The sequence below is a fragment of the Cardiocondyla obscurior genome, linkage group LG14, assembly GCF_019399895.1.
Source record: "Cardiocondyla obscurior isolate alpha-2009 linkage group LG14, Cobs3.1, whole genome shotgun sequence".
In the NCBI taxonomy this organism is placed as follows: domain Eukaryota; kingdom Metazoa; phylum Arthropoda; class Insecta; order Hymenoptera; family Formicidae; genus Cardiocondyla; species Cardiocondyla obscurior.
Genome location: NC_091877.1, coordinates 572550 through 594158, shown reverse-complemented (window position 1 = coordinate 594158; position 21609 = coordinate 572550). Strand labels below are relative to the sequence as shown.

The 21609-nt window shown below is 41.6% G+C and overlaps 2 protein-coding genes across 3 annotated transcripts in view; one reads left to right on the top strand and one right to left on the bottom strand.

The window, feature by feature from the left end:
- Positions 1-1292: 1292 nt before the first annotated feature.
- On the bottom strand, positions 1293-19980 carry LOC139108160 (uncharacterized). Of its 2 annotated transcripts, XM_070666255.1 has the most exons (3): positions 17989-19980; positions 11307-11367; positions 1293-2809 (listed from the first exon to the last, which is right to left on the bottom strand). In XM_070666255.1, exons 1-3 carry the CDS (start codon positions 17996-17998, stop codon positions 2491-2493), a joined length of 390 nt encoding a protein of 129 aa, XP_070522356.1. In that variant the 5' UTR covers positions 17999-19980; the 3' UTR covers positions 1293-2490. The 2 variants fall into 2 exon arrangements, with proteins under 2 accessions (XP_070522356.1, XP_070522357.1); XM_070666256.1 differs by lacking the exons at positions 11307-11367; positions 17989-19980 and adding an exon at positions 3308-3582.
- Positions 5571-21609, top strand: part of LOC139108155 (solute carrier family 2, facilitated glucose transporter member 1) — a 65182-nt gene continuing 49143 nt past the window's right edge. The window contains exons 1-2 of the mRNA XM_070666245.1: positions 5571-5707; positions 5990-6036. The gene's annotated coding sequence lies outside the window, so the exon portion shown is untranslated. The remainder of the gene's footprint in view (positions 5708-5989; positions 6037-21609) is intronic.

Below are 21609 nucleotides of genomic sequence, written 5' to 3'. Positions count from 1 at the left end.
ATAATTGTCTTTGAGAAAACGTAATATACGCGATCGTTGATCAGTTGATATATGAGAGAATGATTGGCAATTAAGTTCGAATTGATGATTTATCTGTGACGTCTTGCAAATTAAACGAGGAAAAGATGTCCTGATTGCCGACTGGCGTAGGCTGGCACAATGTGCAATAATAGACATCTTTACTTTAGAGCTATATTATTTAACACAGGTCTACTTATGTGTCTCTCATTAAGTATGTATATATAAGTCTATAAATGCCTAATAATACCTATGTCATTTGGATGCGAGTCTGACACAGCACGCGTAGAAAATTAGCAAAGTATCGTCGAGATTTATCAGCCCATACTTTATACAAACTGTCTATTATTAATAGTAAAATGACGAAATCAAGTTTTCGACACAGCTTTTTCTCTAGTTCCGGTGATTTCTCTCGAGCTTCATCAGTTATCGAAATCCAATCGCGCCGACGTAATTACATATAAAATAAAAATTCACGCGTTGAAGATATACGTTTCATACTTTTTACAATACTTTTTTATCATTTTGACATTAATATTAATATTTCTCATAATTTTTTTTTTATTAGCAACATTAATTGCCAACAAAATGTTTGAGTTTCGAGAAAGAAAATTGTGCCTTTCAAACACTCGTTTCGTAGTTATAATTGTAACAATATTCAAGGACAATAGAGAAAATCCTAAAAGTCGCTTATTATTAGTATTAATTATTGACGATCGATCGGTGCGATTGGACCTTGTACATACGTGTATAATGGAAAGAAAACTATTTACAAAAGAGTCGCGTCCTCTGTCAGACTTGGCAGATCCCCCTTTATCGTACACGTATAATTACGATATTACAAAACTAGCTTACACTTACATGGAACACTCAATTCTACAACACTATATAAAACGTAGAAGCTTGTACACCCCGTTGTGTCTCGAGAGTAGGCTACGTGTGTTCGCGTGTACGACACCATATCCACTCCAGCACCCGCGTTTCCTTCGCGAAACGACAGCGCGATTGTCTTTACCGTCGTGTCGAGTCCCATCATTATCGTCGGAAAGCCGTCTCATTCTCTCGACCTACTCGCACTCTTTTTTATTTATTTTTTTTTCTTTTTTTTTTCTTTTATTAAGACTTGACTGCAAAATTTGTACTACGCTTAGGCCAGCCGTTGCTGCTGAGCTAGTTCGAACGGGCGAGAGTTCCCTGTTCCTCGCGTTGTGAACAATACGCAACCGCGGCTTTCGCGCACGTTCCCCATAAAAGTGTTCCTCATTATTGTCGTGTCTAGTAGTACTTTGTTTTTTTTTTTTATATATTTATTTATTCAGACTTTGTTGCAAACAAAGATTAAGAAAGAATATATCCCGCGAGAGGCTCGTTACGGCAACCTCTGCAAATGTTAATTTTGCCAATTGGACTTTAATCCGACTTCGCGAAATTGGATAAATTGTACGGAAAGGTTTCACTTCGAATTTACATATGTTACGTGTTACAGTGGTGACATGCGTTCGATGGCGCATCCTGAACTTTTCGTATACGCAGATACGTCGTTTAATTGCAAATAAAGCGACACAAAGTTATACATAAGATAGTTCGCAAGGAAACTGACAAACTTTTAGAATATATTTTAGAACACACGCTGAGCAAGAATGTTTTCATTGTATAATTAAAAAAAAAATTGTTTAAATCTCGGTAAATGAATTGAATGAACACATCTATTTTCTTTGCTTAGAATAAACTCTAGAACACATTTAAAAAGTTATGTCAATTTCCTCACGAGACACTCTCATACGTTTAACAATACATATCGCGATAATAAATACGCGTTTATCGTTTATATAAAAATCTCGCAAAATTAAATCTATATATTAGATTTTTTATTTACTTCAGTTTTCATAAACGTGTAAGATTAATTTGTTTAACTGTCAAACGATATAAAGTTTAAGCTTCCAAAGGTATCCTTTCATCGCTCAAGTTTATCTCCAATTTGGTATCAGTCTTTAATTCATTTAAATCAAAGCGGTGCAATCAAATCAATCCGAAGCGGATAATCGGAGAGTGGAACTATAACGCAGTATTAAAAAAATTTAAAAAAAAGAAAAGAAAAGAAAAAAAGAGAGGGAGAAAGAAAGATGGCAAGAAAATCCTCTCGAGTCTGTATATATCTCAATTTTTCTGTAATTAACCCTGGGATATACCAATTTTACTTCTACGCGAACGTGAGTCTCGTGTGCGTCTCGAAGGTTTGTTCGGGATATATCGAAGGATTAATGATCCGAGCGTCAAGTGACGTTTGCGTTATCCGCGTCTCGTCTGCGAATCGCGACGGGCAACGGTGGCCGGTCCGGATGGGGTTTCGCGGTCGAGGCGAGCGAGCGAGGAACGCGGTGAGGCGGTGGTCGATTGCATGACGGTCGTCGACGCGGTGGTCCCGACCCTCGGTGTCACCCTCGTCCCGGTGTCGGCGACAAGGTCGTAAAATCACGCGTGTGCGCCGCCGATCACCGTCGCGTTTCCGGTCGTCGTCGTCGTCGTCGTCGTCGTCGCCGACAGCTGTTCCTCCGCCTCCATCATCTTCAGCTTGCGCACCACCTGTGCGTGCTCCTCGAGCAGCCTGGCGAACTCGCCTCGCCTAGTCTCGGCCTCGACCTGGATCTGCTTGATCCTCTCTCGTGGACCGCCCGGACTATCCAGCGGTGTCTGTGACGCTGAATTCTGCGAGCTGCTCTCGCGTGACAGCCCGTCCAGGTCGGAGCCATCGCTGAGGATCGAGTGCGAGTCCACGTCGTCCACGATGAGGCTGTAGAAAAGAGCGGTATGTAACTTTTATGATTCGAACGAAATAAATTAATAAATTGTGTAAAAAAAGAAGTATAGCTATAAGTAAGAAAATAAAAAAAGATGCTGACTCTTTATAGATTAAAAGAAAAAAAAAAAAAACGGCGAGTCATGTGTTGAGTCACGATTGAGTCATGTGTTTTTATACCAGCGACTATCTGCTGTGTCGTTGATACAATGTGTCTAGAAGCTAGAGCAATCACCGGCAATTATATCAGTCTATGTTTTAATTTGTTTTTTTTCCACCTTCAGAGCAATGTTCAATATGTTGTAGAATACTGCTGATCGTTTTCCGTGTCCAATTTATTTTCATGTTTATTTATTCCGCTTTTTTTTTTGGTCCGTGTGGGCTGATGTATCCCGTGGGCTCGTACCGCGCGCGGGTGGTACTGCGGCTGCAACGCGGGCGTAAATCCATATCGTATCTGGTATCGACGTCAAAGGAAAATCCGATACATACCGTATATACACTCGGCGATAGCGTATCCATGCAGTGATGATAATACTGATCATTATCGCGTGGTATCATCGCGTATACGTGCAACAATCGTCAATGCAAAAAAACGCAAGGTTAATTTCTGACAAGTACTTCACTCAACACGTTGAACATAGCGGGACTACTGTCGCGAACTCGTCCTATCGAACCGCAGTTCGATTTCCAATCGCAAGGAGGCCATCATTCGCACGCTAATAAGGCCCGTTTTTACGAACGCAATTTAATTTAATTAGGTCCGGTTTCACCAGCGCGATTTAAATTGATATAATTGATATTTAGCAAAACTGATGTATTTTTAATATCAGTTTTATATTCCGCAGCTGCAACTCTGAAAGTTAACCGGTCAATTAATTTAACTCGCTTTTGTAAAACCGTAAAGACGTTTCGTGATTTTCTACGTAGCGGTTTTAATTTGTGACGTGTCCGATTGCTTAATTTTATTTGCTACATTCATAAAGGATTTCTTCTGCTTATAGGTGTGATCTTGTCGCAGCATGGAAGCCACCCAGCGGCGTACGTGCCTCGCGCGATGTGACGTCACCAAGCTTGCGCGTTAGAGGTCGGTCAGTCGAGCCTTGCAGTGCGTAATGAGCGGAGCTCTCATCGTTCGCGGATGTAAAGAGGCTGGATTCAGCGATTAAAGGTATAAATGTTAACGCGAATAAGACTCTGGATCATCGCTTTTTACGCGTAGAGCATGTGTGACGTGAATTCTCACCGGATCATGGTTCCGTACATTAATTGCCACGTGGCAATTATTTTAGTTCGTGGTGTGTCTGACCGCTACATTTATTTGCTGCGTAATTAGTGTCGTACTTTCTATAATTATAAAAAGTATTCTCTCCGTGCATAGGGACTACTTTGTCGCGGCGTAGGAGCTCTCGGGGCCGTGTTGCGCGGTACGTGCCTCGCGCAACGTGACGTCATCTTGCTTCCGCAGCCAGAGGTCGGTCACTCGAGCCTAGCAGTGCGCAGCAAGAGGAGCTCTCATCGTTCGCGGACGTAAAGAGGCTGGATTCAGCGATTAAAGGTATGAGTGTTAACGCGAGTAAGACTCTGGGTCATCGCTTTTTACGCGTAGAGCATGTGCAACGTGAATTCTCGCCGGATCACGGTTCCGTACATTAATCACCACGTGGCGATTTTAGTTCGTGGTTTGTCTGACCGCTACGTTTGCTGCGTAATTAGTGTCGTATTATAAAAAGTATTCTTTTCATGCATAAGGACTATTTTGTCGCGGCGTAGGAACTCTCGGGGCCGTGTTACGCAGTACGTGCCTCACGCGATGTGACGTCACCAGTTGTGTTGCAGCCAGAGGTCGGTCACTCGAGCTACGCAGATTGTTGATAATGGGCCTCTCGTCTATTGTGGCTGCGAAGTGACTGCATTTAATGCTTAAAGGTATGTAATAAGAGTATATTCTTTACTCATAACTACGATCTCTTCGCGGCAGCTGGGATTTCGACATTTTCTAACCTCAATCTTTTTTTCTTTCTGTTTAGACTGAAAATCCAGAGCAGAGCCAACGCACGGTCGTCACCGATAATAATGAGCAAGCAAATCACAGCTAATTCATCATGCTTGCTTCGGGAGCACCGTTGAAGTAAATTGGTACGTTTTTTACATTATTTATGTATACGAAAGTGCTGTACAATGCCCTGCGATATATTTTAATAGAATAATTAGCCTAGATGCGATTATAGCTTTTATTTTATTTATATTTGCAGCTTCCACAAGTGTCGAATGCTCTGAGGGAGATTCACCTAACAACCTGGACATCCTGAGAGGAGGATTCACCTAACAACCTGGACATCCTGAGAGGAGGATTCACCTAACAACCTGGACATCCTGAGAGGAGGAGGAGGCTCAGGAAGGGCATCCTGCTTCATCGAAACAACATTGAAGTAAGAATCACTTTTTACTTGAAAACTTAACAGTTCTTTATTATTTAATGATATTACTTTGTCGTGCCAACATAAAAAATTAATTAAAATAATTAACAATTAGATTTTTTAAAATAGTGAACTTGACTTAATTTCTCTAAAATTAAATTTTTGTAAATTTTGTATGTTTCAGGATTATCGCGAGTATCGTGTTCTCGTCGCCGATATAATTAAACGAACCGGTTCGTCGGTCGTTTTCTCGGATGTCGTGAAGTCAACGGGCGCTAATTTTTTACGTTAACTTTTGCAAACGTGAGTCTCGTACTTAATCGCGCGAGAAGTGTATTTAGTAAATTAATTCTCGCGATATTAACTTCACGGTCGCGGTCGTGAGTTTCTTGTGCGCGGATGGAAGACATCCCAAACTGAGAGGAGGAGGAGGCTCAGGACGGGCGTCCTGCTTCAGCGGAGCAACATTTCGGTAATATTTTTTATTGATTTAATATTAATCATTTTTCAATATTTACCTCGATAGCTTTGTCATTGTAGTAAGATTTAAAATAGAAAATTTAATAATTAATACAAAAAAAAAACATTTTATATGAAAAAAAAATTTAATTTATTAAAAAAAATTTTTTTAATAATAAATAACTTTAGTTTTCACTGTTTCAATGAAAAATTAATTAAAATCGCGTACTTTGTTTACAATAATAAATTAATACTTTCGACGTCTCTACAATTTATGTTTTTTTGTATGTTACAGTATCATCGCTAATGAGTTGCTGAACTCCGCTGCTGCGCATCGAACCGGTGAGTAAGAAATATTTTTTTACATGCTCATTTCAACGTTGGGGGAAATTGTACGAATCGTACAAAAATATAAAAATTGTATTTATTAAAATTTAAAAAAATAATAAAAATCATATCGACATTTAACTCTCGCGACGCGGAGTTTATCGTTCGTTTCATTGCGGGTGGGATAACACGATCGAAATATCAGTCTTGGTCGGACTGACTATTAAATAAATAGCATGTAGAGATCGATTGAAGTTTCACGCTCGATCGATTCGTTGCAGTAGGTCTGTCTAATTAGTAGTCTCGAAATGCATTTACGACACGTTGAACTGATAACCGAGACTTCCGTCGTGAGCTCGTCCCATCGAGCTGGAACGATTTCGCCGAAGGTAGGTCGTCATTCGCACGCGAATAAATGGTCGAAATTATTCGCGCGTATTTCCTCTGAATTTTCACGTTAGGTTTCTGCGACAAATATAAATTAAAAAAAAAAATAAAAAAATAAAAACAAACACGGAGGATCGTGTTGGCGAGATAGATCGTAGAGAATGATTTCTTCTGCCTGCCGTCGCGCCCTTGGCGAGGTTCGCTTTCGCGAAAACTGTCCCGGGTATCGATCCGGGTGCCGAGTGTGTGTCTCGTTTACAGGCCCCGGTATCTTGTTGCACCCACACTCGATCGCTTCCACGTTACACGTATAGCTAGTCCGCGGTACAATCGAATCTAGAATTATCCCTCGCCGCGCGTTTTAGGGCGTTGTTTACTTGGGCAACGGGGATTTACGAGCTTCCTTGCGCCGGACCGCCGCTGATATCACCGGTGGAAAAAGACGGGCGCGTTATCGGCGATAGGCGCCCACCGCGTACGCATAAAATAGAAAATACACAGCCGAGGAAAGGCTCGTCGCCTTGACTTTCCGCGCTGTAAACGCCGCGGCTCAGCCATCGCAGTCGATTATACTTGGAAACTTTGCTCATTTCACCGACGCTTATTAGCGACGGGATTATCGATGAGGCGAAGATCCGGTAAGAATCAAATAAACTTTCGAGAGACTCGATCCGCCCGACGAAATGGAATATATTAAGGGAACACTTTTTGCGCGAGAATAGAGTTAAAAGTTTAATCGCAGTGTTCGGCAAAATAGAAACGAACGAGCCGGAACGTTACTCGACTTCTGAGCGCTAATTAAAGTTCTGTTTCAGCAGGGTCGGGGCCGCGCCGACATTTTCAGTCTTGAAAAACTTGGATGCGTACAATCGCGACGCGTTATTAAAATTTAAATTCAATACGACGGTAGTAGGTGTACGTCGAGAGACTGAGGCGCGAGAGTAAAAAAAGAGATCCCTTTGGTATTGTAATCAATTTACTCCGGTCCGTGATATTTGTTCGACCGAGTACAAATGCAATTGCAGTCTCCGAAGTAAGATTGTAAAAAGTAGAAACGCGGACATTGTGATCTCGGCGGTCCGCAGTTTCTCGTAGCGACGGCTATTCACCCGGGACAAGTAGCGAAATCAATTTTCCGCGGGTTGGAGGATAACGCGAACGGAAGATAGAATATATATTCGCCTCGTCAGCGGGAATGCCTGCCGCCGCGGTAATCACAAACCATTTTCATGGCATGCTGCCGCGTCGGCGGAACGGGGTCGAAGGAACGTCGAAAGGGCAGAGGGCGACGATCGAAGTGCGGATTAATAATCGGCAGGGGGTTGAGATTTTGCGGATTTCGCGGATTTTCCCATGGGCCACCCGTACGCAGAACTGTATTCGCGAGAGCATATCGCGCTTTGTCTCGTAAAACGAGATTATATATGTTTTTTTTTTTTTTTTTTTTTTTTTTGTCGGAACAAAATTTATTCAGTATTTGATATTTTGTAGAAAAAATATTTTTAAAAATTACTTTTTAATATTTTTTAAATACTTTGCGTTAGTATATCACGTCGTTATTGTACTCCCTGTATTTTTTGATAAATCATTGCAGTATATACTTATGAAAAGAATAAGAGATATTAATTTTTTTTTTTTTTTTTTTTTTGCTTTTTACTGAAGTTGATGACGATGCTTATGAAATTATTACTTGAATACTGCTGCGTCAAGCATGACGTGCTCGTTATAAAAAAAAAAAAAAAAAATGCCGATCTAAGGTAGGCAAATGCATTTATGACGTCCGGCACACTATCGACGTTCGCCTAGAGAGGCTCTGCGGCATCGCGGCCGCAACGATTGTCGCTTGCGTCAGACGTTACGTCACTAGTGCCGGCACAGCCGAGTGTTGCCGCGGAAAAGTATTGATTTTTCGGAAATCGCAAAATACAAACGATAATCGCGCGAAACTAGCCGTCGTTTTAATCGCAAAGATACGAATTCTCCTCAAACGGCACATCCCCCTTAACTATCGACGATAGGGAACGTTGACGCGTACGGGAAACTTCGAAGTGGGCTCGACTGATCGTGAGTCCGAGAATAGTCACGTTTAACGTTTAAAGTTCTCGCATTCCTCTTCCGGGACGAACGGGGCTTGGATATTATTCGCGAGATTACGCCGGACGGACGGGATGCGTGAATGGGTGCTTGATTGCGCTCGAGTAAACGCGCAAATTCGATTTCGACGATCGCGGGAATGCAGTTCAATTAACTTTTTCTTTTTTTTTTTTTTTTTTCCACACCGCGATAATAGGCTCCCATTGTTTAACCGTCCGATAAAGAATGGGTCGCACGTGTCGCCGAGTAGTCCTTTGAAAATTCTCCCTTCGCGTCGTAATCTCCTAACGGCATCTTAAACGTGACGTCAAGGACCAGGGGGGATCGTCCGAAGTCATGAATGGACGACGGCGATGTCTAACCGGGAAACGAAACCGACCGCGTTTCGGGCGAAATTTAGTGCGGAACTTTCCAATCTCCGGCACGGCCGAACTTTGCGAGAGCCACCGGCGTATATCGATCCCCGGATTCACGAAGTGGGAGGGAGGAGGGTGGAGTTAAAAGCGCTATTACGTACGCCGAAAATATTTCCGCATCCCGTGCTCGCCGGCAAGTATTTCGTTTACGACCGGAAGTGCATACCGACGCGATTACACACGCCGGTTTTGTGTTCAACACACGAGCTTAGATGCCTGGAAGATTGGCCGTCAGCGGCGAGCGTGCCTTAAGTTGCTACAGCGATCGTCCTTGCAAATGTGCTAGTTACCTACATCTCGTTCGTCTGACATATGCAATAAAATTGTCATTGGGAATTTATTCGCTTTTAAAAATTAATTAATAAGCGGCTCGATACCGATTAGAATGGAAAAACTGACTAAAGATAGGCCGCGGCACTTCCGCTACGCTTTTTTTTTCTTTTTTTTTTTCCTTTCATTCAGCGTCTACCTATGACGCGGCGATAGAATTTTCTCATTGCATTACTTATAACCGTTTGCATCGCTATCTGACGGAACGACGTCAACTCGCGGTATGCGCGCGAATACGATCGATGCCACGCTATAAGCGCAATAAAAATAAAGCCACGCCGCTAAGAATAAGATTGCGCTCTCCGCTGCTCGCTGGCTTCCAAGGCAATTCTTTTTTTTTTTTTTCTTTCTTTCTTTCTTTCTTCCTTCCTTCCATTCACTGCCAGCCGGCCGTGCGCTATCGCGAAATAGCTCGAAATTGCGAATAGCGAGTCTCGGCTTCCCGCCGCTCTTATCGTGTCGAGAAGACGCGATCGATACCTCTACTCTAAATCCGTGCCCGTTATTCTGATCACGAATCTCATGACCTGTTCTAATGTCGAATTTTATTCGTGGAAATATCATATCCGAGCCGTAGACGCCGACGGGTGGGTCAAATAATTATATATTCGACGGTAATTGCGCGAGGAAAATAGACTGATTAGCGCGAAGCCGCTCGCGCGCGCCCGTCGAATCGAAACGTGCTCTATTTGTTCGCAAAGATGTTTACGAAGCCCTCGAGGGTGTTTATCGGCACGGCGATGACTTCTCGTACGAATATATATATACCCGTGTATGTCAAATTACTTTGAGCCGACCAGTCAGAAGTTGACGAGTCTGAAATTAATCGACCGAGCACGAATCTCTTTCTGCCGAACCTCGTGAAATAAATTGCGCGTCCCTTTCCTCCCCCCTTCCGCTAACTTATTTACGTCGCGGAAACGCTTCTCCTCTTAATTAATATTACAATGCCGATATTCCGAAGTAACGCCGGGAGTCTAGGCATCGATGTACAAGCCTGCGCCGTGAAATATTAATTTCCACAGACTAAATATAAAAATAATGACGTTCTACAAAATTTAAGCGTTTCTATTTGTGCGGCCGGACAGCTCGTATCGATGTACCATCCGAGTGCCTTGCCGTTCTATTTGCCGACGCCCACGTCGCGAATTTGCAAATGTCACGAAAAACCGGGAGGGTGTAATTTGTTGCTGCAGAAACATTTCTCCGTTTAATTAGCAAATTTAATTAATTCTAAGATCGAGTCAATAACTCGTTATACGGTACGGGTGTTAACGATGAAAGTTTCGATTTATGTGTGTGGCATATACGACGGCACATCTTTTTATCTTTTCCTTCAACAAATTCTCTCTCTTTAACAAATGTATGAGGTCGAAGGTCAAATAATTTTTACTACGGTTAAATATGAATAAAAGAAAAAAAAAAGTTAAATTTACTGTAGCTTTATTGAAGAAAACTCGACTTTATTTAAAAGAAAAAAAAAAAACTCATTATAAAAGCTCTCATTAAGAAGTTACATGTTCGTGAGAGGTTTAGATTAATATAACAGATGGCTAACTAATTTCTCATTCCTGCATCTCGCGCAATAATGAGTTTCTAAAGGTCAGGTGGAAAACACACACGCACACACACACACACACACACACCTTCGAAAATCCTTGAAATAGCTGGCCCTCTACGGCAAAATCATCGACGCGTATGTCGTAGAGTAGGTAGATGTAGGTGCATATGTTTTTTGAGTGCAGTCGAGACTTTGCGTAAAACAAGAAAAGTGAACAAAATAAATCGTCGCCGCGTGATTCGATGAAATAAAAGATAAGCTGATTAAATTTATTATTGCACTAGCTATTTCCAACATTAAAATAACTAGTCAACAAAGTAATCGTTATTCGCAAATAAACGACAGTATTTTACACTTTTTAGAGAAATTGTGTAACTTTGTAAGAAAAAAGAAAAAAGAAAAAAAAAAGAAAAGATAAGGAAATTCGTTAAAATATCGCGACAAGATTTGAATATTTTAGAGACGCGAAATGTAATTTTGTGTAAAGTTGAGCTCACCTAAATGCACCGTGGATCTCTCTGCCCGATGCCATCGTCACTGCGATATCAGGTAGCGATCCTGTAATTAATGAAAAGGCATCAGTCTTCGTGTAAGCATTCTTGAGAAAAGATCTCGCGGGGTCTTCCGCATATCTCCGTCACGGCGTCATTACATCCGTTCTCATTCCTTCCCTTAAACAAGGCGACTTTTCTTACGCTCGTACAAATCGCTTTAACGTGAACGAGGACGACGCTCTTCATCTTCCGCGAGTTTTCTCATGCGAGACGAAACTGCTCCTCGGCAAAGAAAACAGCGCGATCGTTATTCTCAAACGCGAAACGAATCCGCATCGGTTTCGTCTTTTAATTGCCAGCTAAATTCAAAGGTTTACAATTAGGCGCGAACTTAAAAGGCACGTTCAAAGAAAGCCCTTAGAAAAGTACGAGGTAAAAGGCAAAGGATTGAGCGACCGAGAAGTAAGAGCAACGGCGGGGAAGAGAAAAAAAAAAAAAAAAAAAGAAGTTTATTCCAATTAAACAAATGGCATTTAATTGTTTGACAAATAACTTGGTGATATTTTTCAAAAAAATTTGTCAGCATTTCCACCGAGAGAAACGTTTGTTAATGCCTCGACGTTTAACATAACTGTGAAATTGATCTCCGTACTCCATTTGCGACAACGCTCGCGTCTGTTAGATTACCAGAGGTAACGTCACATATTTCCAGCCGCGGATGACGTGTTAGTGCTTAAGGCTTAACGACGCGCGAAACTCGCTCTGTAATTTGCCCGTCGGAGACAACGTCGTTGCAATTCGGGCTTGGACAATGAAGCCGTTCTCCTCCTCCGGGATTGGTATAATACCGCCGCTATATACCTCCTCCATTGGCGACGTCACGCGTGTCCGAGAAAAGGCCGTCGTGCGCGAGGTATATATCTCGTTTATCCAGGAGACAACGAGGCGTGTGTCCGCGATACGTTTCGTCCGGGAGGCTCTAAATTCTGAACGCGATCGCTCCCGTCCGTCCGATGAAAAACGACCCGATCGAAGTGACAACGAAAGCTTTATTCGAAAGCTCTCGCGGGACGAGATCACGACTCTCCCCTTATGTAATCGCGTAATCGCGCGTTAATAATTACGGTACCGGGTGGCGAGAGCTGCCGCGAGGCAGACGGTTTTCGGCAGAAATTACGCGAAAGCTCTGCAAGGAGCTGATTTATTAACCGGCTACTCGAAATTCGTATCTAAAAAAGGAAACGAAGAACCGCGAAATCTCCGTGGTTCTATCCGCAATTTGTGATCCACAGTTTCTGAAAATTGCGAAATTAAACGGCTCGGATATTCGCTCTCGAAGTCTTCATCCGTGCGGAGAAATGCTACCACCTAAATATACGACACTCGCGATTACTCTCGGCGAACCTTTTTACTTTATAATAACGTTCTATAAAACTTGATGTAACAGTCTAAAATTAGTTCGTCGGTCTCGTAGCAGGTCGATATCGAGCGTGCTATTAGACAGATAGGCAGAGTCTTAAATTTGGCACGATAAATGGACAACGTCGGTCGTGCTTCATTGATATTTAACAATCGTGAACGTGGAAAATGCTAGGTTTCGGGGATTTTCGAAAGGCAGAGAGAAAGAGAGAGAGACAAAAAAGCCACTCTTCGTGTCTCAGAGAACAAGCGGCCAGTCTATAAATTGTTGATTGTCCTGCACGAATGTCGGGAGTGACGTCTCGATCGTGATAGATCGATTTTCTCGCTTGGCAATGTGCATCCGTCGACTGACACTGACATACCGTCGTTTTCTTTCATCTTTTATAGGACGCGCCCCGCACGCGCTCGATTTTTCTATGCAAATTGCAGGCTCCTCTCTCTATTTAATGAAGATCGATTGACCGTCGCGCGTAATATCGAGTCATTTATGACAGGAATTTCTCGAGAGGAAGCTGTTCTCGTCTCTGATTACTCCTTTCGTCCCTGGAGCATTTCCCCATTTAGACTAGTTTGCTAATCTTGACGAGGTACCGACTAGAAATTTCAGACAGTTGTGGGAAATGCCACTAATATTCGACTTATCTCATCGTTTATCTACAAAGTTCTCTCTCATCTTTTATACTTAAAACGTGAATTTAAAAAAGAAAAAAAAAAATGAAAGATCTATTGATCTTCTTGACAATTACAAACACGTTTTAATTTAGGAATTAATAATGTTTAACTATGAGAATTCGAGAGGACAAAAAGAAAAGAAATGTTTCGACCTTTTTCGCTCGGAGTAGCAATCGTATATATTAATTGGTACAGCGGAAGCGCGGTCGGATTATATGACGGCACAGCATCACAGTGCAATGTTAAAGGTCACCGTTGTACAGGTTCGTCCATAAGTCATTTTAATGTCACTTTTTCTCAGTAAAATTTTTTACTAAACTTTGTATTAAAAAAAAAAAAAAAAAAAAAAAAAATCTGCGTAGAGCTCTATAATTTAATTTTTAATTTTTTTTAAATTGATTTTTATTTGTAATTACTCTCGCGATACGATTTTGTATGAGATTTTGTAATGGAAAACGTTGTACTGCTACTTCGGATATTATATTATAATTCTTGAGTAATTAGATCGACGGCTGAATTTATATTTGAATTTGCATTCGGGGAAGACGTTGATTCAGAGAATTCTCTATCGAGAAATTGTATAGAGACAAAGTTTATCACGCGCGACATACGAGACATCTAGTACATCCTATGTATAGCATTACGCATGACATATGCATACAAATATTATAATTAGTATCGATTTCCGCGTTACTCGTCCAACAGATATATCGAATTCTCGTGGATTGAATCCATGAATAATTCTTACGCGACACCCGCGCTCGACAATGTTGAGAGTTACATTGCGAATCGGAAACGCGATTAAATTAACATTGTGAATTGTAAATTGGAAATATGCAAAATCACATAAAGCGTCAAAGGCATAAATTAAAAGTAAATTTTACCGAAGAAATATTTGATAACGTAGAAAAATAGGGAAATAAATAAATATCCGCGTTTATATGTTGTCAACAGCACTTAATTAAAGTAGAATGCACGCTCGTGCGTCAGGTATCGTGATATAAATGTTAGTTTATCTGGTATATCTTTAATTAGGCGTATCTGACTCAATCTCGAAACCTTGACATCGTGCACCATCACTTACGTTGCTTCATTAATGCAATGCTTAATTAAATGTCACGTGCGACGATCGCTCGTTGCAACATCTCAATAAGCGGGAACTCCTCGTCGAAAATAAATATGACAATTTTTATCCGTTTTGCAGTTTCCCCGAGCTCAATTATTATTATTATTTTTAGACTCGGAATATCGCAGTCTTGTTTACGGAGATATTTAAATTTATGCAGTCAACTTTATAATGTTTAATTACGAATTTGAACTATGTATGCACGTATGCACGAGTTTTTGGGATTGAAATATTATTTACGTGCGCGAAGTAGAAAAAAGATTTCGGCAAGATGTTATTTTGATATTTTAATAGCGTGCAATAAAGACTTCTTACAAGTATTTTTATATACAAAAAGGTTCTTGGGGGAATAAAAGGATAGAGTATAATATAAAAAGAAAAATTAATTCTTTTCGAGTCAATAAATTTTTGAACGCGGGAGATTAATATTGCTTGCAACAAATCTCTTTTATTAAAATAGTGAAACAATAACGGAACTAAAAATATCATTGACGAACGAAAAATGTATAACTAATAAATTATATTCCGTGTTTGATACCGCATATGATGTGTCAAAAGGACAGCAAACAAACACGTTAACAGTAATTTGATCATGAGAAATTTCGTTAGCAAGAGCCGTCCGGTAATGACTTACTCTGACTGAACTGAATGAATAACGTTTCACTATTGTTTTAACCGCGATTGCCAATATGCCCTGAGAGCTTTGCGCAGGGAATTCGCATTGCTACACAGTGACAGAACTGGCACACGTCGAGAGGGAGGGGAAAAAAAAAAAAAATTTTACATTCTTCAGTCGCGAGGAATAAATGGCAATTAAATTATATTTTATTACTCAACAGAGTGAAAATGTAACTAGCTTCGAAATAGCGTCCACAAACTTAACTCGTGAAAAAGATAATTCTGTTTTCGAAAATCGATTACCAACAATACGATTAATTGTTAATTAATTGCCAAGTCATATATTCATTTCGTATCAATTGATCGAATAACACACGCGTTAGATAATTAACCAAGTTTGAAGTCTGCCGTTTAAATTTGTCGGTCTAGACGTATTTTTCCTTCATTAATCTCAGGTTTTACTTAACATTTTTTTATATGCGACGCACGTGTAACCCGCAAATGAGACGAGCAATAAAGGAAGGCGGTAACAAAATGACGAGCGGAATTGCAGTGAGTTATTGACTGCGCGATGGTCGTCGGGGATCTCTTAGGGTCCAGTTGTAACGTGTCTGTTAGGAAGTTGTATAATGGGGTTTAAATAAATATTAACGATTGCGGCACGCGGATTCACCTCGGCGTAGTGGGTCGTATCGGTCATACGGCTAGTCGAAATTCGGGCAAAACTTAAATTTAATCGCCTTCGGCCCGCGGCGCATCGCGACAGCCGGCCGATTTCTCGGCTTCGCGACGCCAATGTAAATTTAACGTCGTTCACGCGGGATCTCCGCGAGAAGACCGACAGACTCATTTCGTGACTGACACTCTCGTCCGGCATGCGGAAAGCGTAATTTGCGTTTATAGATGAACAGGTGTTGTTGCATCCAGGAAGACAGTAGAGTGGAAAGAAAAGTAGAAATATGAGAAGAAATTAATTTATTATTATCCTGAGACAAGCCCGAGCCTCCCGAAGCCTTTTGAAAAAGAGAAACAGTGACCTCGAGGACGCGGGAGGGAAATAATTTACGTCGTTAGAGAAAATTTAATTGATAGAGCGAAGGAAGAAGAATATATAATAAAATAATCGACACGCCCAGTTCGGTTTAAGTTGAATCTTATCGCGCGTATTTATGTAGCGAGAAAATATATTTGTTATCGGGTATATTTGTCATGCATTTACACCGCGCTCGTGTATAATATAACAAATAGCGGAAAGAGAAAACGGACAGGATATGTAATTCAAGTAGAGGCGGACCGGTTGCGGTCAGGCATTTTTGCCGGGCGCATCGTTGCAGTTTCTACTGCGGGGACTTACCCTGTTTTGACAAGTACGCGATTTCTATTTTACTTTTTTTGGTTCGTTCGACAAAATCGCGCGACGAGTCACCCGGGTGGAGAAAAATATTGAAAATAAATACAGGATGCGAATTATAAAAAGAAGCTGAAAAAAAAAAGTCTGAGGCGGGAGAGAGTAGCGTATTAAATAACGCGCGACACGTGCGACAATTATATTACCCGTTCGTTCTCGAGTAATTTATGAACTTGTAAAAATATGTTTTCCAGATAAATCGCGATTTAACCGACGGTAACCATTTATTATTCGGCACAGTCGAGCGAGCGCACGGCTTTCTCGTAATAGAATATTTTTATCGCGCACGTCGCATTTCGACCGATCGGATATTCTAGGAAACAGCGGATACGAATATACCGATCGCAAAGGAAAATTTCCGATTCATCCGCCCCGACTTAAACTCGAAATCAATTATTCATTACGCTCAATGGAGCAGCTGAAACAAATTTTGCTCCATCTTCCACGGCCGCCTTACGTCAAACGAAACTAATAAGCTAGTCTGCGAGCGATGAAAATTAAGGTAAAGCTTAAATTTGAATGGGATCGATCGCGGCCGCGCTTGAAATTTTATTTCAGATACGACCGAAATACTCGGCGGTATTATTTCTCGACGTTAATGAAATTACGACGATTAGGTTCTCGTCATTTTATTATGGAATATTTCAACCCTTTTTAGCTGCATTAAACTGTGAGGTATCAGTAATTTTGCATCGCGATAAAAAATTGGGATATGTATGAGGCTAAATTTTTTTTTTCTGTAGCGTTAACTTTTAATTACTCTTATTTTTACTTTTCTTTATTATTCAAGAATTTTTTTTTTTTTTATATTTGATTAATGGCTAATTAGGCTCATATTTAACGGATATAATAAATAATTCCCGATTGTTTCGTAATACGAAACCGGAAACGGCTCGAAGCACAAAGCTAGACATTGTGCAATAATTAATTTCGTCGAAAAGATTAAATTTGCCAGGATGATTATTATTGTATCTAATTTCTACGCGCGACGATTCCACATCTCGCACGGAATGAAATCCGATTAATCGAGTTACAGCGGTAAAAGATTTAACAGATGTTAATTTCGACGTCGGTTGAAATTACAAAATTATCCAGACACGTACATCGGAGTCGCATCTCTTTGATTACATTTTCCCACACTCGGCCAGACGACTAAGCAACCAATTTCGTTGAAAATTCGATTAAAACGACGGATTAAATCCCGATCCCGGGATTAACGGACGTTAACCCGCGCATCGTGCACGTAAGAGGAACGATCTCGCCTACGACCCGGCCGTCGTCATCGTCACGTCGGGTTGGCACTATTAAGGGCGGGTAAGGGGTAAACTAAGGGAGTCTCTCCGGAGGCCGATCGATTGCACGCAAAAGTGCCCTCATATTTCGCGCAAAGGGACGTAAATATGATATGTACGCGGACACGTATTTCCTTTTTCGCTCACCTCTCACCATCTGTGCTCCAATGCTCCCGGGATCGTCTTGCGAGAAATGCTTCTCTATGATCGCCGCCGTTTTTTCCCTCTTTCTTCCCCTTTTTCCTTTTCTCCTCGGCGGCGCCGTTCGGGCCCTGCGAGATCGCGCGCGAAAACCAGTGCTCCTTCTTCTTTTTTTTTTTTTTTATTTCCACTTCCTCCCACGTCGTTCACCACCCGACGCACCTGACTACCTGAGAGACTTCGAGAAAACGGGTCTTCGCCGAGAACACGATCCTCGCTCGTCGAGCGTCCCGCGCGGACTGAACTAAACTGATCGGCGGACGGCGGCGGGCATCGACGCGAGCGCGCCTCCGCTTCGACGTCGACTCACGACAGTTACGACTGCATAGTGCAGCCAGCTTTGCAGCGCATCCGCCGCAGATGGAAGATGGACGATGGAAGGGGTTGCAGCCGTACTTTATCGGGTTCGTTTGCTCGCCCGCACGTTAAACGAACGTAGCCCGACCTTTTCCCTAATTAATTAATTTCTCATCGACGCGAGTCCCGAGTTGCCCCGAAAACTCCGGACTTCCGGCGACCTGAGTCCCGTCCATCGGACCGCCAGCGTTTCCGCGAGATCAACGCTCGCCGATCGAGATAGGGTTGTCGTTTCTGGTTTCGATCGGACCTGAAGCTTCTTATCGCGATAACGACTCGGCGATCAGAGATAACGCGTAAAAGCGAGGCTTCGTCAAACGCGACAAGTGCACGTTGTAGGTTTATAACGAGATTACTCTCTTCTCGGTCCAGCATCCTTAAGCCTTTTAACCCTCCGTCTTTGGCGGACGACGTATTGTGTTCCACATGCAGGCCACATGTTTCTCGCGTGCTAACCGCGCGTCGAGCCTAAATATCGCACGAAGACGCGTGCCGACAAGAGCTCGCTCCCGTTGCATGAGTACGTAAAATTCCGAATCACGTCACGGGCTAACGAGCGTCTCCTTCGTTTAAAACTGTTTAAACAGGGTATTTCTTAATTACCAGGTCGTCAGACGTAAATTAGAAATAAAATAAAATAAAAAGATTAATTAATTTGACGCGAAAGAACTGTCGCAGGCCGCTGTTGCGGGATTACCGGTTCAGTTTATCGAATTACCACGAAATAATTTGTTATGAATTGTTTAGCCTAGGCTCTTGGCACAAAAATAGGTTGAATTTAGTCCGTTTCCTATGTGCTCAATAAATTATAATCGAACGAAGCATCGAAGGTGACACGGTCGTGCTGCATGACGGCCTCGCACGTAATAAACCCTGACATACTTGGTTTGAATATCAGGCTCCAATTTCCGATATATAATTCCGCACGTCCGCCGACGTAGGCGCACCGCGCAAGACTTTCCGTAAACGCGTTACGTTACGTAAACGTAAACGCAATAGAACGCTACGTTTTTGGAGTTTTAGGAAAAACTCGATTTTTTGGAAAATTGAATTTCCTCGGGGACAAGGGACTGTTTCTCCGAGTGAGGAAGGGAAAAAGTTTTTCGCCGACAACCTAAGAAACGAGAAGGAGCCGACGGCGCTGATACAGAGAGACTATTACTTGTCGAATCTCGCGGGAGAAACGCTCGCAGCGTTTACGCGAATAATAAATGATGCGAGCTCACGCTCGCGCTGTCGTCGCGGGACGCGTCATTAACACGAAAAGAGAAAAATTGCCGGAACCGACGGGTGTTTTAATGAGCGTAGACGTGGCGGTGACGAACGTCATTTGCATTCGAGTTTCACCGAGGATAATTGTTCAATATACGCGCAGCCCTTCTTCCTCGACTCTCTCGTTATTCCTTGAAAGATACGAAAATTAATCGATCAGACGCGATAGCGTAAATTATATGCAGATATTATTTTATACTAAATTACACAAAAAATTGTCCAAAAAAATTACGTTGCAATTTTTATATATTTTTTTTAAATTAAATTATTAACGAAAAAATTATATGTTATAGTTGTGAAATTTAGAAATATTGTTATTTTAAAATATATCGTCGTTTCCCTGCGCTGCAAATTTTGCTAGCTCGAAAGTCACGTTGAATTTATAATCCTTTGTCTAAGATTCGCATCTTGACGTGGCCGACGTGATAAATTTCGATCAGGACTTATGACGCCAGCCTCCTTGCTGACAAAGTTCGTGACGCGAAGAGAATGCGATTTATCGCGGAGAAAGAAAATAATATAAAAGTCACGGAGAGAGGGTGAATAATTAAAACAAACGGTGTCGCTCTTTTTTTTTTTTTTTTTTTTTCACACTTTGAGATTTACAGTACACGCCGTTATTTATTTCGGTGTACCGCGACGCTGCTGTAAATGCGCGCGGATTTATAGGCACGCGGAATAAGTCTAGGGGGGAAAGAAAAAAAATATATATATATGAGATTAAACGGATTACTTTGTTGTTCTACTTGCGAGGCATTGGGAGGGGAGGGAGTTGAAATTTATTCCAGAGGAAAGTTTTATAAAAAGACAAAAGTTAAAGGCCGGCACGATTTATCGTTCTCGAATCGGAAATGCAAAAGCGAGAAAACGGGCGAGATGTATAATTTTCTTCATTTAGTTTTCCACACTTAACGCTACAATCTTCTTATAATCTTTTTCTCTCAATGTCCTTTTTTTTTTCTCTGTGTCGCACCGGCACCGGCTATCTAGACAGAGAGAAAGGGGATCGATTAAACTGTGGTTAAAGTTAATCTATGTTAGTGGCATCGACCCTTAAATAAATAAGGCTCTCAGTATCAGCCACATTTAGTACTAAATGACGGGTACATAAATCAGAAACGTTTATGACGGGCAAATCCATTTTGATCCTTGAGCAATTGCTTCAATGACGTCAATGTACATGACGTCTACGTATTTCGCAGTAAGTGTAACAAAGTGTATTAACGTGATATACGTGCAACAATCTGTTAGGGTAGAACCTTGGGAATGAATAATATTTAACGTGAGATACGTGAGGATACGGTGAGATAACGTACATATTTTTTACTACGTAACACATTGGCTTGAAGTAGAATATTATATTTTTATACGATTTCTTTCGAAAATTAATTTTCATAACTCAATTACTTTTTTTTTTTCGTCTTATTTTTATTTACTGTAAAAAATTTAATAACACTTTTGATAAGTCGATGACAATATTTTAATTGCGGACAAATTAACAAATAGGAAGTTGTCACCTCGCGCTACTTGACTTGACACACACACACACGCGCACGTCGCGATTTAACACGGACACATTCACGCGTGAATATATGTGTGCATTTATATATATTCATTCATTCTTAACGGTCTTCGGAATTAATATACGGTCCGAATGCTACGGTAATTCGTACGTCATGTGAGAATACCACCGTGGGATGGCGTAATGAATGAACTATAGTGGGCTTCAGGGTCAGCGCGGGACGGGGAAGGGAAAAGAGAGAGTGATAGATAGGCGGCGGAAGGGAAGACGATGGAAAGCACGGCGCATAAAGTCCGCGGCTATAAATTATTTCGGTTTGCCCGCTAATTCCGTTACGATACGGGATGGTGAATCCGTCGCTCACCGCCGCGCGCGCGATTTTAGCCGGCGGTATCGCTCGCAGTACTTATGGGGCC

Excerpts from the sequence above, each read along its gene's own strand:
- LOC139108160 (XM_070666255.1), bottom strand. Across the intron at positions 2,810-11,306 it reads GAGATCCACGGTGCATTTAG|CCTCATCGTGGACGACGTGG; the intron begins GTGAGCTCAACT and ends TCTTTTCTACAG.